Raw genomic sequence first — 16,623 nt, 5'->3', positions numbered from 1 at the left:
GTGTTTTGGAGCCACAGGAAGTGAAATGCAAATATCTAAATGCCACATAATAAATCGCTGTATTGGAAAATATATGCTGAAAATCTGTTTGTAGTAATAGACTATTTCTTTTGAAATTTGCCATACACATATGGCAGTTTGAAGAGAAGTCTTGATTTGATTTGTTAGGGTTTTTGACAACCCTGGATAACCCAAGAAAGCCTCTATTGAAGCTTATTTCCATTGGGGTCCATTTGCACACCGGGACGGGTTGGGAACAGTCAGGGGTTAACACCCTACTCTTTTCGAAACTGGCTGCGAGATACATGTACAGGTAATTCTAAATGAACCATGGGGAGAGCGGAAGTCTGAATTTAATCTACAGAAGTTGCCAATTAATTTCAGACTTTTTTTTTTCCAAGTCAATATCCCAGCAAATCGCCACTGTCGGGAATCGAACCCGGGACCTCATGCACTAAAGGCAAGTACCCTAACCATTGCGCCACGCTCTCCCTTCTTCCACAGGAGTATGTTTTTAAACAGAATTGGTTAGGGCTCAATTATTTTGAAACCCATATTCTCCCAGTATTATCTGGAGTGAGTATTTCAAAAGTTACCCCAATTGTCTATTCTATTTGAGACTTGTACTCTCGCAGTCTAGCTTAATCTACCACGGGGGAGTGTGGATATCAAATTGAATTACTCAATAGATTTCTGAATGAATCAAGGCCACTCTGTTTGTATGTTTCCTGACAAATTTTTATTAAATTTATCGTCTAGTTCCAAGAAATGTGGGAGATGAGATATGTGTAGTTTGTAAACAATGAGTGGGATTGGCTGTGATGCAGTCATTGAAAATCAGTTGTTTAAATTCCCTGAAATTGATCTTGAAATACTGTAAAGGACAAAGTTTTTGCAACATGAAAGTTTCATGCTTTTGAAAGAACCATCATTTCTGCGGCACGTAGGCCTAATTGCAGTGAAATTTGTAAATTTTTAAGGGTGGGGTATGAACGTTTGGACAATATTTATTGTGGGACATTAGAGCACATCAGACATATCGAATTGCATGCTGAATACAAAGAATGTCCTTCTGATATCAATTAATTTTGATTTTTTGAAATTTGTTGAAATACACATTTTATGCCAAATTATTAAAAATTGATATTTTTGATATTTAACAGTACTTGAAGTAAACTTTATAAATCTGATGATTTATACTTAAAGTATATGTAGGTGGGATGCAGTCATTGAAAATCAGTTGCTTAAAATGCCCTCAAATTGATTTTCCAATACTGTAAAGGACAAGGTTTTTTTATGCTTTGGAGAGATCGAACCACCATTGCTACGGCATGTAATTGTTGCAAAATTCAAACATTTTTAAAAGGCCTACAAGAAATATTTGCGTGCATGAAAATTCTGCGAATCCATGTCACTTATGAAATTGTGCGAAATTTTATGCATGCATAATATTTCATGCTTTACAGCCGATTGTCAAATTTGTATTGTATTTAGTTTTCTACTGCCCAAATATGGCCATATCTCAGGAGATACAAGTCGGATATCAATAGTATATATGTTTTTATAGGCAAGATATTTAATGAAAAATAAACAATTGATTTTGCTTGAAGTGCTGCACTTACAGCATGTTTCTACTTTGCAAATGAGTGATGGATAATGCAAGGAAAACGCGCTAACAGCTCCCAGTAGAAACAGATCAGGTGAAGGATGATACTGGGTGATGTGAGTTAACGTCACCATATGAACTACCTTTTGAGGTGGCTAAGGCTACACGATCTATTGTTGGTCGAAGCAGCCGAAAAATCGATTTTATTTATCAAAATCAATATATTATTGACAAATAACACTTTGATGTTTTGTAAAAGTTCATTCTACAAATCATATACTTTGAAAAGTTGCTTAATTTATTTGGTTAAGTTATGTACGTTTTACAAAAGTGTTGTTGTTTCAGTCCTCTTTACAACATAACTCAAGAACCACAGGACCTACAAGGGTATATCTGTAATATTTGAATTCTTCTACACACCGCTATGAAATGATCAATGTAACTTTTGCCAAAGCTCACTAGCATTCGCAAGATGCTGTGAACTACCAAATCGCAACAGTTTAAAATAGTTGATAACCTTAATAGTGGACATGCCAGTAGAAAAAGTACAGGTGCCGTGAAGATTTAGTCAGCGACAGTTAAACTGTGACAAACTACAATACATCTTGAGTGATCAAAATCTGACCTTAAGGCAGCTTAAGGGCTTCCTTGTGAGCAAATCACACATTATTGCTTTACTACAGTGTGATGACAATTTCATCCAAATATAAATCAGGAAATAGGTGCAGAAAACAGTAAAACACAAAGAGAGAATATTTCGCTTGCATCTCAAAATGAATTTAATTGACATGTGTCATGTTATTTGATTATATCACAATTAATGTACAAGTGGGTGATTGCAGCAAGTAGCATGGGGTAATTGGACATGCCAAGGAACAAATCATATTAAAATGTCTGTCAAGATTCCTGTACATGACAAGAAAATGAAGAAATATGTCCACTATTATTAATCTCTTGTTTTGAGGCGATGAAAAAAAAAACATGTTCTACGGGCAGACGGACCTTTCAAGTAGGGTCGGTTGGTGGGGCCTCTTTTTTTTGCAAATGACCCAAAATATCACCAACATCTGTAAATATTTTGCAATTATTGAAATGCCAACAAAAAAATTTGTTTCTAACATTTGCAAAAATGTGGCTGGGCATTTATTTGTACAGGAAAAATTTGTTTTGCGATTCTTGTAACATTGGGACATCTGCTATCTACTGAAGATAGTAGCTTTTACCGGAGTGCCTCGCCCCTAAGTACACAACATATTGGTGCTGCAGGGATTTGAACCCACGACCTTGAGCTACCTTACAATTATGAGTTGAAGTCTTAGATCGCTGCCTTACTGTACGACCCCCATCAGAGACATACTATAGGTTAGACCTGATACTTGGAAAACATTATTCTCATTATTGAGCCATCTTTGTTTTTACTCAACTTTTCATCACTTTGGTTCTTGTTGTATTCTTTAGTCATATAGTTGTAGTGTAAGGTTAAGGTGGCTGTGTACTCTCAGACATGCATGTAGTAAAAGTGCAATAACTTTGTAATTATTCGCGCAAGACATATAAAAGTATACATTTTTATAAAGGCAAGACATCAATAAATCTTAATATAAATACAGATTTGGGGTAAAAACAACAATTATGAAGAAAATCACAAAAAGTGAGTTTTGGCAATATTTGTTAGGTACATCATAACAAAAAACACTCTTTCCAAAATATTTTATTTTGTTTTTAGCTCAATCTTGAGGCTCCATTCCAAAAACAGTTTTTTAATTTTTTTGATATTGGCCTTAGTTTTTGAGATATTGACCATATAAGGCATCAAAATGAACTTTTTAAAATTCACAAACGCCTATTTGCACAAAATGATGCCTAAAATTGGAAATAGACCAAAATATAAAAAGATGAGAAAACCGTTTCTTGAGTCGATCATGCTTTTTACGATGATCATATTTGCTTACCTATAGATGCTGTATTTATTGAGTTATCGTGTACCTAAATCGTCATTTTACCGAGAAAATGAACATTGAAATAATGGCGTTGAAGTTTAAAGTGGTCACATTTTGCCCTTTCATCGAATCTCACAGGAGAATGCGGCAGTTTTCGTTTTTCTACCTTATATTACGTGAACATCGGGTAAATCCACAGCCCGTTGAGAAGTTTGAGCGAAATCCATTCATAACTTGATATTCAAATCGAGGGAGAGAACTTGAAAAAACCCACATTTTATTAGCTAAAACGGAGCCATTTGACCACTTGAAATTAGTCTTTCCAAAGGATGCGCCACGCATGCAGATAAGCGTCGCGTATGCGTAGCGTATCTGTGCGTTAACAAATTGCGCGATCATGGCGCGATGCATTGTTGCTGCGTGTACCTCGCTGATACAACAAAGATTTTCTCTCTTTTAAAATTGCAAACACGAATGAAATAGTGAAATAAAATCCATAAAATAGCGCAGTTGGAGTTTATAAATCTGGATTTTCTTTCCTTGTATTTATAAAAAACATAACAAAGTAACAAATATCAAAAAATCTCAATTTTGCGAAAGAAACAACGTCTTGAGTACACAGCCGCGTTAAGGTAGAAAGGGAATGAACTGGTGTTCACAGGCCGAGTGCTCATTTCTCTATCAAAGCGATTGGGCTAGACTCCTCCATATAATGTTGCTGCGGTGGAATTGCTACACCTCATCCACAACAGTGTAATTACAGTAATTGCTTTCCTAATTGTTTCTCTCTGTGTTTTTGTTTTTTGCAGACGTTTTCCGAGCTGCAGCTGAAGCTAGACAACATGACATACTGAAACTGTACAACACAAGAGGCAATATAGTGAATATATGCCCAAAACTTGAGGAAAATACCCCTGACAAACCTTACAAACTTGAGGTTGTCGCCGCTCAATGTACGGGTAAGATGCACTTGTGCCGCACTCACACTCTCAGTCCAGGCTGGTCATCCAATTATGTTATAATACTGAGGCACTCAGTATAGATGACCATACGTCTGATATAACAATGACCCCTTTTAAGATTAATTTTGGTATAAAAGTGGGTAATTTTTTTCAAATTTATTTATAAACTGGAGCCCAAATTTCAAAACAATTGTGAAATTTTGTAAAAGGTTAGCAAAATAGTGGTAAATGTTGCCCAAAATGTAGGCCTCAGGTATTGGTATAAATATGGGTCCACTTTCAGATTCTATGGGGCACATTCCATTCCAAACCAAACTTGTCCCCCATCCCCCCATCCTCCCATCCCCATGAAATAATAATATTAAAAATTGCCAAATACCATCAGTTATGTGCAAAAATACAATTACCCTGGCCCAAACTTTCCTCTCCCCATGGTAAATGGTGTCCCTAATAATTTGCCTGGACTGAATTCACAAATATTCATGATCATTTTAAAGGGCAATTTGATCTTTGGATCTTAACAAAAATGGAAGGCACTGTCATGGTCACCCACAATTGAATGGGGTGACCTGGATCAGGAAAACCCAGGTTCAATCTCTCAACACGGATGCAACTTCTGTGACATTGGTATTATCTTTAGGCATAAAAATTGAATCCTTTTTCCCATCACATGATTGTTCAGATTTTGTTCCTTTCATTAAAGTAATCTTTATAATTATTCAAATTTATTTCACTGCAGTCATTGAACTCTAGAAAATTGAGTTGTTTTCTTCAAAAAGAAGTTGTACTTAGTTCGAAAATTTCACTATACTGAATATTTTTGGTGCGGTAATTAAGCTATTTATATTAAAATGAACTCATAATTGGAAGCAAAAACTACACATAATACAAACACCAGTAATTGCACTTTTATTATTCCAGAATGCTTTTAGAATAAACTACAATCCTTTTGTGCTTAATAAAAGACAAACATGTATTTCATTAAGAATGCCGATAACAAAGAGCACTTCTTGCAAGAATGTCCCTAGCTACTATTACTATTAGTTCAGCATTACATGCAAAGATTCTGATCTCTCGATGGACTGTTTGCAAGGATTGGTTATATTCATGATCTTTTTTATTAAGATTATATCAGAGAATCTGCAGAAATATACCAAAGTACACAGGGTAATCAAAGTGCATAGGTATAGCATATAAAGAGACACTGATCTTTTTAGAGTTAAAATTTTAATTTATTTTTTCAAAGTTCTCTTGTCAGTAAATTTTGTTGTTGTTTTATATTGTTTATGATGTAGTGTCAAAATGGTTCAGTTTTATGGCACAGTACGGTAAAAATTTCAATTCCACAAATTTTGTGAGGGTTTCAGATTCGTGAAATAAACTCAAGTGGGATGGTGGTTGAAAAAAATGCTCCAAATTCAACAGTTTGGCTCCAAATTACACAGCTTTCATAAGAAGGAGAAATATTGGAAGATGGATAAGACTTTTTTCACACCCTTTTTATTTTATCTACCACTACGCCAATCTAAGTCCTGGAATGGAATAAGAATTTTCTTTCATTTGACCTCGTATGTTCATCTTCAAATTAAAAGATTATAGTAAAAAAAAATCAAATTTGTATCTTACAATAATACCTTCAAAGTTAAATGCCTTCATTTCCCCATCGTGAAACTATTTCAGCAATAAGGTCCCAAACTGATGTTGTTATGCACTAAATGAACATGGCTGTTGACTAGTGTTTGAGTAGTGTTTGGGTCGGCCTGCTCATCATGGATGGGTTTCTGACAAACTTGGTTAATACCTGTCAGAGGAAACACATCTTATATAGAAAAGATCTGACAAGGCTAGAGATATACTTTGTCTGGCAAAGCCTGCTGAAAAAACGCTCATTTTTTAGTTTTGTTAATGTTCACGTAACGTTTCTTGCTCCCACACTATGGTAAAATATCAAAACTCATTAATTATTGATTTCTCTTGTGTAGTAATGAAGAGAACTAAAGTTTGACAATTTAAAACGTAATATAAGTTGGAAATGATAAGATAGTAAAAATATAAATATGGTAAAAATGAGTGATTGAGAAGTACATAGAATAAGCCCCTGTGGGCTGTCGTGTGTCAAGCCATTCAGGTAAACATTGTCTGCATTTAAAGCAGTCGGTTTTGGGCAAAAACATGTTTTATTATGCCTTAGCAACAGCAGAGTTCCAATTTTGACAAATTATTATGGCTAAATGTTCCAAATGTGACAAAGTCAGACGCTCTCTTTTTTTTTAGAACAATCCAATATTTGATAGAAATAATCATTGTTAAAGGTATTAAATGAAGACAACAATAAAGGAAAAATGAATAATTAAAACACATTGTGATATATAATTTGACACACGCTTTATCAATAGTAGGGTTGCTAACTTCAACCTTTGTAGTCAAAATCAAATATTCACAACTATTATGACTATTTTGAGGTAAAAATCTGAATAAAGGTCCTCACATCCCTCCCTGCACGGTTTCTTTGGCGCAAATAAAAATTTTTATACATGTATTATAGTATAAATGAAAGTATAATTGCAACCATAAATGGGTCCATATGTGTAAAACAAATAAAGCTACACATACCTTTCTACATTTTTACATTTCGTAAAATATTTTTCGATTTATTTTAAAGAGTATTAGGTTGTGAACCCTATAAATAGTGGAATATTACAAGTCTATAATCGAAAGTAGGGACTCTATACCACTTAGGCTGTGATCACATAGAAGTATACTGTATACGGTATTCAGCTATACGATATACTCATTGAATCAGGCTGAGTTCAATGAGCGATATCTATGTGAATAGCCTAATACCGTATACAGTATACTTCTATGTGATCACAGCCTTATAGCATTGGGGACTACGACTGTCCTGCAACACTAATAAGTAGTATATATTGAATTGAATGATCAGTCAGTTATTAAAGAGGCTTTGCTATGCTTAAAGCACTGATAAATTAGAAACTAATCATGGTCTTGTTGGCGACATGTGGTTTGATAATAATCATTATCTGGTACGTGATTAGTGGTATTTAAATTGAAGTAGAAAGAAGATTACACAAACTGCAAATAATCAAATACAAGAGTAGGTCTCATTTAATTGGAAAGGTCAAATTATTGGCTCCACTATACTCCTGAATCTTTCTAGTCATTCTGACCCTGGTTGAATAAGATCTCATGGTTTCAAGTCAAAAGCAAGAGTCATTCAATAGCAAATTTTGGGTTTGTTTTTAAAAGTGCACAATTTGACACACTTTTGGTCCATATTTTGAAAACTTTGTAGCTTAACAACACGTCACACTGGCACACTGCAGTTGACTGTGTGATAGACGACATGTGCAGGAATCAATGAAATTCAGTTCATCAGTTCAATTCAAATAAACCACAACCACTGACTAAGAATACCGTAGAATTCCGTCTACAAGCATGTATGCCTCTAAACAAGGTATTTTTTTTACGAAAGAGACAAAAGGCAAACACCCTCCACAAACATTACAATAGATTGGTCTGTACAGCCAGCCACCTATATCAGTAATAATTGTTCAAACTCCAAATAATGTTTTTGTGGAGAGTGTCTGCCTCTAGTCTCTTTTGTCAAAAAACCCCTCGTTTAGAGGCATATATATGCTTGTAGACAAGGTTTTACGGTATAGGATTAGATACTTATAAAACCAGGGTAAAAATTTCTTTCAAAAGGTGTATTCCTTCTTGTATTTACAACCTGTCACCCATTCAATACAAATGGCATTCATTGTATCTGATGTACGAGGGGGTATCAAAAAGTTTTAGAAATTGCCCAGAAGTGAAAGTGCTATATCAATCAAATTTTGTCAGTGCAATCACTGGTCCTTATGTACATTTTGGTCCAAAAATGGTCTCAAAGGTATGTTTACTTTTTTTACAGGTGGCACTAGATGCCAATAACCTGCTGCCCCAGTTACTGCGTATAAACTGCAAGATTGAGAAAATTGAGGCAAGCAGCATTATTAAGATCCTGCTTTTGAAGGGTTGCAGTGCCTAGAAAATTGATGATGAAATGAAAGTTATCTTCGGTGGTGATTGTGATATGTCACTGTTGCTTTTTGGAAAAGGAATTTTTATTTCATCACAGATTTTCTGGGCACTGTAACCCTTAAAATGGAAATTAATCATGCTGCATGCCTCAATTTTCTCCATTTTGCTGGTTATGCGGTTACATAGGCAGGTAGTGACATCTAGCTCCTGTAAAAAAAGTAAAAATACTTATGAGACCATTTTTGCACCATAGTGTACATAAGGACCAGTGATTGTACTGACAAAATTTCATTGATATAGCTCTTTCACTTCTGGGCGATTTCTAAAACTTTTTGATACCCCCTCGTAAGATGCATTTACAGTACTATCACTGACAAATTTTATAGCTTATTAATTTAGTGCTAATGATTGATCATTTAATGAGTGCACCATATGGTATACAAATGGCTTGAAGGGAATATTGACATTACTGTGTTGCTAGCCACACTACTGGTAACTGTCATTACAGTTGTTCGTAATTGTCATTTTATACATATTCAGTTTAAAGCTATAGTTTACGATTTTATAATATCAAATTGGTTAATTTTTTTTCGAACCTGATTTTTTGTTGTCATATTTGTAATGTTTAGACATGTCCCGACTTACACCTAAATAGAATCAGCCAGATTTGTTGTGTTTGTCAGATCAACAGAGCAATTTTGACATAATGTTATATTCAGATATTTTACTAGCCACAGTCTGTGGCCCTCACAGACTTAGTAAGCATGTTCAACCGAAGTGTGACGCAACCTCTCTGGAAAGTATACTTAAGCAACAAAGCCTAAAGGCTGGGCTAATATTTTACTTCCATAGAACTCCATTCTAAATGACCAGATAGCCATTGGGGTTTCTTTCACTTTACCTTATTATTTTGGCTTAAAATGAGCAGAAACCTTTCCTGACAGTTACTACTAGTACTACACCAGGCACAAAAAGAAACTCATCAGTTATATTCATCCTTGCTGTTCAATAACTTGATAATTTTGGATTATTCTGAAATATACATTTTGTTAATTGGACTTTGCTTTCTCATTTGACACCCTGTTCGTGCAAAACGAACAAGAATTGACCAAGATATGCGCCACCAAAGCCACAAACCCCAAAATCAAAAGTTGCATTTTCAACGATTTTCAATGGGAACGCATCGTTGTATTGCACACAAGCACCACGGGCCAATCAATAAAGCACACAGTGTAACAGGCACAATTGAATCGTTAAAATTGCAACTTTTCATTTTGGAATTTGATGGATATCATAAATACTTTCAATAACTTTTAAATGTTATCCTTTCAGGATTTTTAATGTAACTTGGTAGTATTTTGTTTACATCATAAGAGGTTGAGATAGGGAGGTTTGCAAGCTCATCAGGAAATAGGGTCTACACTCCTTTCCATACGAAAATCTTAAATAATATGTAAAACTCTCTCATCCACTATATTCCAATTGAAATCAATCAATCAACCTGTTATAAAACTAGCTACCTCATTTGAAAAATAAACCTGCACTTTTTCCGTCCTGTATTCCGTTTTACAAATGGCGTGGTCAAGTAGGGATGCATCTTATAGTGCTAAGCACGTCTCCTAGCTACTGCTCAAATATGAGCTATATCATCTGAACCACACAGTCGCTTTTCAAGCTGTTAAAACTTAAAATATTTGCTCTACCTATATTTTTTACATTTTTTGCACAATTTTATACGAAGGTGAAGTTTAAAATGAAGAGAAGTATTGCTTTAGTGTGAAGATATATAGAAGGAAAATTGAAGTACAAAAGTTACAAACATATGATCAGAATGGAACTGTTGAGATACAAAACTTTGCACTCACAAAAATTAGCCAAATCCAAATTATAGTTAAATGTCAATGTATTTTGGTAAAAAACATGTTCCAAATCTCAGGGATCATCCTCTATTTTCCGCTACTGTAAACATGGTAAAAGGGAACATTTGGTGAGATTTTTGTGTGATTTTAAATTTCACGATAAGCTTCCTTACCTTGCCTGACCTATACATGAAGGCAATATAATCATGTGTTGTTATTTTTGCAGTAGCTGCTTGCCAGTTCTTTGAGCCTTAGAATACGGAAAATAAATGTAGTGAAAAAATGTCTACTTTTACAGAAATGTGAGGTGCAAGTGATACATTATAAGAAACAGCCCAAAGCCATTTTCCAAAGGTTGCACACGCTTAATTTGTGTGGTGACAAAATTTAATGTGGAGAAAAAGAAGTCCCTAGTCTTCATATGCTTAAAATATTTATTAAAAATGTGTAAAATTGTTTTGTTTAGCCCTCTCCACACGGGCGTTGTCTGCAGATGAAAAGTTTCAAGTTATCTTTAAAAATTCAACGAATTCAGAATTGTACATTTCAATGAACGTATCTGGAATCAACATGGAAAATGAGTAAAAACAAGCCTAGTATTGGTTTAGCGGTTCTTGAGATAGTCTTTGATATTTCAAGAAAATATCTCAAAAGTTAGACTCTTCACGTTGTAGCTACATAGCCAGTACAAAAAGCATTAAAGATGTAAGAGCACAAAACAAAGATACATGATCAATAAAGTGATATTCAATGGAGAGGAAACGAAGAAGTCCTCACTTTGCACCACCTGAAAAGATAAGATTTATTAAAAAACAGGGGAAAGAGTGGGTTACCATCAAAAGAAAAATGTCAACATTGAACAGACCTTGGCCTGATTGATGTATATGGGGCCTTTCAACCTCCCATCACCCATTGATACCAGAAGATTCATTTAATCTAGTAAAATTGTTTTTGTATAAAAATGTTAATGATGTTAGAAAACAGCACAAAAACTGATGCACTTCACACACAAATACACCTGCACATTATGCACAATGGCATGCATAAGGTTGGTCATAAGCAGTAGCATGGCATCACCAGGTAACAGAAGTGAAGTCAGAGTAGGTGAAAAGCCTCATTTGTAGTGACGACTGCAGGTTGTCTAAAGCGGGGGGGGGGTGTGCTCTGGTCTCCATTTCCACAACTGTTCAATAATCCCCCCTTGCGCATGCTAATGCTAATTTGGGAAGGGTGTCACCATTAATTGACACTGCCTTTAACTGCATAAAACTGGTCAAGTTGTTGGTTCTACGATATGACCAAATACATTGATGTCAATAATTTGAAATTCACTTGTCCATTTCACAGGGTATACAAACCTTCAATTCCATTCATAGAGTATCAACTCTTTGTATAGGTGCATAGTCTAGCATACCTAACCCTTGTCAGATCCAAAGTATGGCACGGCCCTGCAAGGTGCTAACACTTCAAAGTGTTCATAGTTCTGGTCGCTAGGGTTCAAATCCCCGCAAAGGCATGGAATCCTACGTAATATGTATCATGTTCGCTTCCATCTAGCGATCAATAACCTGAATAACCATTGTGTAATTCAATTCAATGCACAAGCTCATACACATGTGTTTCTTTGATGTCAATCGCATACAATACAACCCGTGATCAATAATGAACGTTGGTCAAAAGACGAGCTTACTGAAGTGAAAAATTATGTACATGCAGATTCATCATTTATGCATATTACCTTGAAAATCATAAAAAGCAACTGCTTGATCAACCCAAATGATTTTATTAGCGTTATTTATAAACCAAATTTCAAAACCAGAAAGTGTTTTACCTGACTTTTGACCCAGAAATGTATGAATTTGATGAGAAATTGTGATGAAAAATAATATTTTACAAGTCATATTCAGAAAGAGAAAATCTCATTGAACACACGTTAATTACATCACAATCCAAACATAGATGGTTAAGTTCATGTAGAATGTTACAAACTGTTGTATCTTTTGCCATATTGTTTTTCTATAGGGAATAATGTTTTATCGTTAAAATCGGACATGAAAACCGATCAAAAACACAACATAAACGTGCATCGCTATTTGTATGCATGAAACAAATTATAAGAATTGTACAGAAGTGACCTAACACTTATGAAGGCTGTATCTTGAGAAAGCGCATGGTCTGATGCTAGAATCTTGGCAAGGACACTCTGGTGAAATAAAGAAAATATATGTGGTTGATTTTGTGTGACTTTTGAGCGTTAAATGTTTCAAAATTTAAAAATGAACAAAATGCGAGTAACTATGATGTCATCAACATGAAAATAATATTCATGATAAATAATTATTGCTCCCTAAAAAGAAATGGTTAACAAATGGTTTGAATACATCGCATACGACCTTATAGTAACTGTATCTAGAAATTTGTGCAAGTTACTTGTCAATTTTCGCCAGAAACGAGCTTTTTTCACGGTTACTGCCCAGCTCATTAGCGATATGGGATATTCTTTACCTCGAGTTTACTGCCCTCTGTTGACGACAGGGCTTCGAACTCTTATCAAGGCGATCTAAGAAGTGCAGGGCCGTGATGGGGTATTGGGGGAAAAGTGAATTGGGGGAACAAAAATCTGTCAATTTTGAAATTTTTGTACATTCTGAGTTTTTACTGGGGGGTGGAACAAGAGTTCTGACTGGGGGTATTTTCTCACATATCCTTTACGCTCATTTCAGTGGACAAAATTGAACCCACCATCTAATACCCGGGTATAAGGCCAACAATCAAATTGTTTTGAATAAAGATGAGGCCTTTCAAATATGAGGCATTTATGCCACATGATTTTCCCAAGATTGAATGTGTATACTTATCTTTTGCAGGTTCCCTAGCTGAGCAGCTTGGCTTTGATGTCAATGAGATGGAATCAAGGTAAGTGAGCCAAACAACACATGGAATCAGTGAGTTGCATGAGTGTTTTTGTGAAATGTGAAATGTTTATAAAACTATAATTCAAGACTAGATTGGGTATGACGTCCTGTCAACCAGACCGAATATGTGACATGATCAAGGGGAATGAGTCATATGTCGGCCCTGATTGAAAATGAGTTTTACACATGTTTCTAAGGAGAACATTTAGAGCTTTCAGAAACTGAAAACCCCATGTTCATATGATTTTTCTTTGTAAAGTTACGTCAATTTATCAATCGCTAAAAACAATATAAAACAAAAGAATTTTAACACTTTCTTTGCCAATATCTCAATATCAATATTAGCGACATCCGACTCATTTCCCTTGATCGTGTCACATATGTCATACTGCGCAGGTCATTAACCCAGACAGGGTCTAATTCTGCATAAAACCGGGCAACATTATTTCTATAGATCTGCTGCGCATTCAAATTGCATTGTATTGCATCGTAATTTCATTTGTGTCTATGCTAATTATGTTTACACAACATGAACTCACGTGTTTTCAAGCAAATTCGCCGATAATAGGTGATCAAAAGCGATCGGAATGTTACAAAAGTACAGATCGCATTCAGCTTACTTCATATGAGATGATCTTTGGAAAAATACGGCATAATTTGTCTTGGTGTTTGCGGAATGCCATGCAGTAAAATATTAATACGGTGCGGCAATTCATGATTGACAACTAACAATCGGGCGTGTCCTTCGTATCCTCCACTGTCAATTTCTTATCCACTCACTAATCCTCACAAAAGCTTTGTGTTGATTACGTAATAATGTGTGGAGGCAAATTGCAATAAGTACAATGAAATAATGAGTAGGGCGGGCTCCGAGGCGGGTTTCTTCTTCATCTTACGTAACAGTATCGTTCTCCAAAAAAACCCGGAAGCTTGTCGTTTGGAGCTCTAGCTGAAATACAGCAAGATAATGTAACATAGTAAATGTAAACCTGTATTTTAGCTAGAGTATCTCGAGCTACATCAACCTATCACGCCGCCCCTTTGCCCTGATGCAGACTAGTCTTTTGAATTTTGTCTTTGATTATACATTGTGGATTATTATTGTAAATTGATTGAATGCGAGAAGTATTTAAGTATTATTGATCTCTTCCTAACTGCACAGTACGTGTGGAGTCAACTGCCCCAGTCAACTGTACAAATATAAAGGTTAAGGGCCACATATACTCCAATTATTTGACGTAGATTATTCTTTATTGAATCTATTTTCATTTATTTTCTAATGTTTGTGATGGGAAATCATGTTACATTTGATTTTGAATGTCTGGTGGAAATATGTTATTGATTGTACGTCATCAAACATTCATTAGAAATTAAACATAACTGTAAAGAAGATGGGAATAGATTAAATAATGAAGACATTATTGTAGTGAATATTCTATGTTAAATAAAAAGTATACATCAGGCCTTATACTATGTAAGAACATAGACATATACCCAAAAATGACAATATCAATAACACAAAACATAAATCTGCAAATGACCCATTAGAGCACTTATTGTTATTCTTGACAGCCGTGAATACCCGCTAATGTTTGTGGATAAAATTGTTTTGAAGCAGGACTGACAGAAATCGCCAGTCTGCCACTGCCCTGATGGTACTGACATGTTAGTTTCTTTTGTCATAGCTTTGGCCAACTTATTCAATGACCATCACGTGGTGAAAGGATGTAACTTGCAAAGGCAATAAAAAGAAGATACTTTCTTTTGCCGAACCAACTTATTGCAAAGACAGTAACGTTGTTTTAATCTCTTTGTATGTTACAACCTTTTCCATGTCAGTGAAATAGAAAAGTTAAAGAGGAAGCCCTGCCAGAGCCAATCTTCTGGGGTGAACCAAACCTGCCTGGTTATCAAATTAATCAGGGACCAGGTCATCTCTGAATTTGACAGCTAATTGATGTTTTCAGTGTTATTGCCTCAACCATGCCAAAAGGAAACTCTTAATGGTCCAATTAGAGGATATACACTTTTACCATTTATTAGTTCTCAGTTTGTCTGTATTTTGTTGTTGTCTGCAACTTGAATATATTCATACCTTGGGAAATTTGAGCATACTGCTGCCCATTTGCTGAACAAGCTTTTTCACTAAAGAAAATGCAAACTGACTTTGCTGGACAAGTGACTCACATTTTATGACTTCAGGTTTGAAAATATATTTTCATTTGTTAAATCACCCAACTTTGACCACTACATTTGTTATTTAATCTGTTGTGGTTCAGGATTATGTTTGTCAATGAGCGTGTTTATAGTGGGAGCAGATGTGCGGTACATTGCGGTACAATTTCTACCCGGTTAGAAATTATCCGAATACTTGCCCACTATAAACACTAGCAGTATATATATGTACGGTACATCAATATCCTTCTAAACCGAAGGATATTGTGGTGAGATATCCCAGTATAAACACACCAGTATAAATTGTGTGCGGTATTACCGGAAGTAGGGCCTTCTTCATGATGCGTAGAATGCGCGCAGGACATTCGAACGATTCTCACCCCCGATAGTTATCAAAACAGAAGCTACATGTTTGCCGCCATGATCATATTGTAGATATTGTTGAATGGGCTGTTTATAGCTCGCGCCACAATATTTACACATTCACTGTGTGACCTCGGGTCATTGCAAATGTACGATAATGTAGTTGGTATATAATTTGTGCGATAACTGTGTCTCACTATAAACAGCAAGGGTATCGGTACATACAAGGATTATCGTGTACGGTATACTCAAAATGCGGTATATTCACTATAAACACGCTCAATGATTGTGCAGGTCAGTACCTGTGATAATCAAGTACAATAGATGTGTAGGAAACTTCTTGGAAATAGCAAATCTCTTCTCAACCTCATCAATGATTGTCTGTCCCATCAATTTGTGTATTGTAAAAGTGGAATATTTTTTGCTTTTGCCAATTCGTAAATGTTTCCCTTGTTTTTGAATTCACAATTCTTAGTTTCCTTACATGACCTAAACACAAAAGGAATATATTTGTGCGTTGTAATTTTTGCGACAGCAGCATGGAACGCTAAAAATGCGAAAATAAATATTGCGCAAACATTTCCACTTAAACAGTAGTATAAAATGGTCAAAGTCCATTCTTCTCACTCATACTCTTGACAGAAAGAGAACATTATCACCATAGATAACTTAAAGAATGCTAATGGAAATAAGTGTAATTCCTGTGTCAGTAGAATGACTTGTCGTAGGCAGGCTAGTATAAAAAAATATTTGATATAA

At 35.3% G+C, this 16,623-nt stretch overlaps 1 protein-coding gene across 3 annotated transcripts in view; it reads left to right on the top strand.

Moving 5' to 3' along the window:
* Positions 1-16,623, top strand: part of LOC140156269 (high affinity cGMP-specific 3',5'-cyclic phosphodiesterase 9A-like) — a 361,412-nt gene that overhangs the window by 153,862 nt on the left and 190,927 nt on the right. For 2 of the 3 annotated variants that reach the window (XM_072179257.1, XM_072179255.1), the window contains exons 2-3: positions 4,356-4,505; positions 13,279-13,327. In XM_072179257.1, the coding sequence (XP_072035358.1) occupies positions 4,356-4,505; positions 13,279-13,327 (199 nt within the window). The remainder of the gene's footprint in view (positions 1-4,355; positions 4,506-13,278; positions 13,328-16,623) is intronic. The other variant, XM_072179256.1, reaches the window with a different exon arrangement.

The sequence above is a fragment of the Amphiura filiformis genome, chromosome 7 (genome assembly GCF_039555335.1).
Source record: "Amphiura filiformis chromosome 7, Afil_fr2py, whole genome shotgun sequence".
Taxonomy (NCBI): domain Eukaryota; kingdom Metazoa; phylum Echinodermata; class Ophiuroidea; order Amphilepidida; family Amphiuridae; genus Amphiura; species Amphiura filiformis.
Note: the sequence above shows the minus strand (reverse complement) of the source record. Positions and strands in the feature narration are given on the sequence as shown.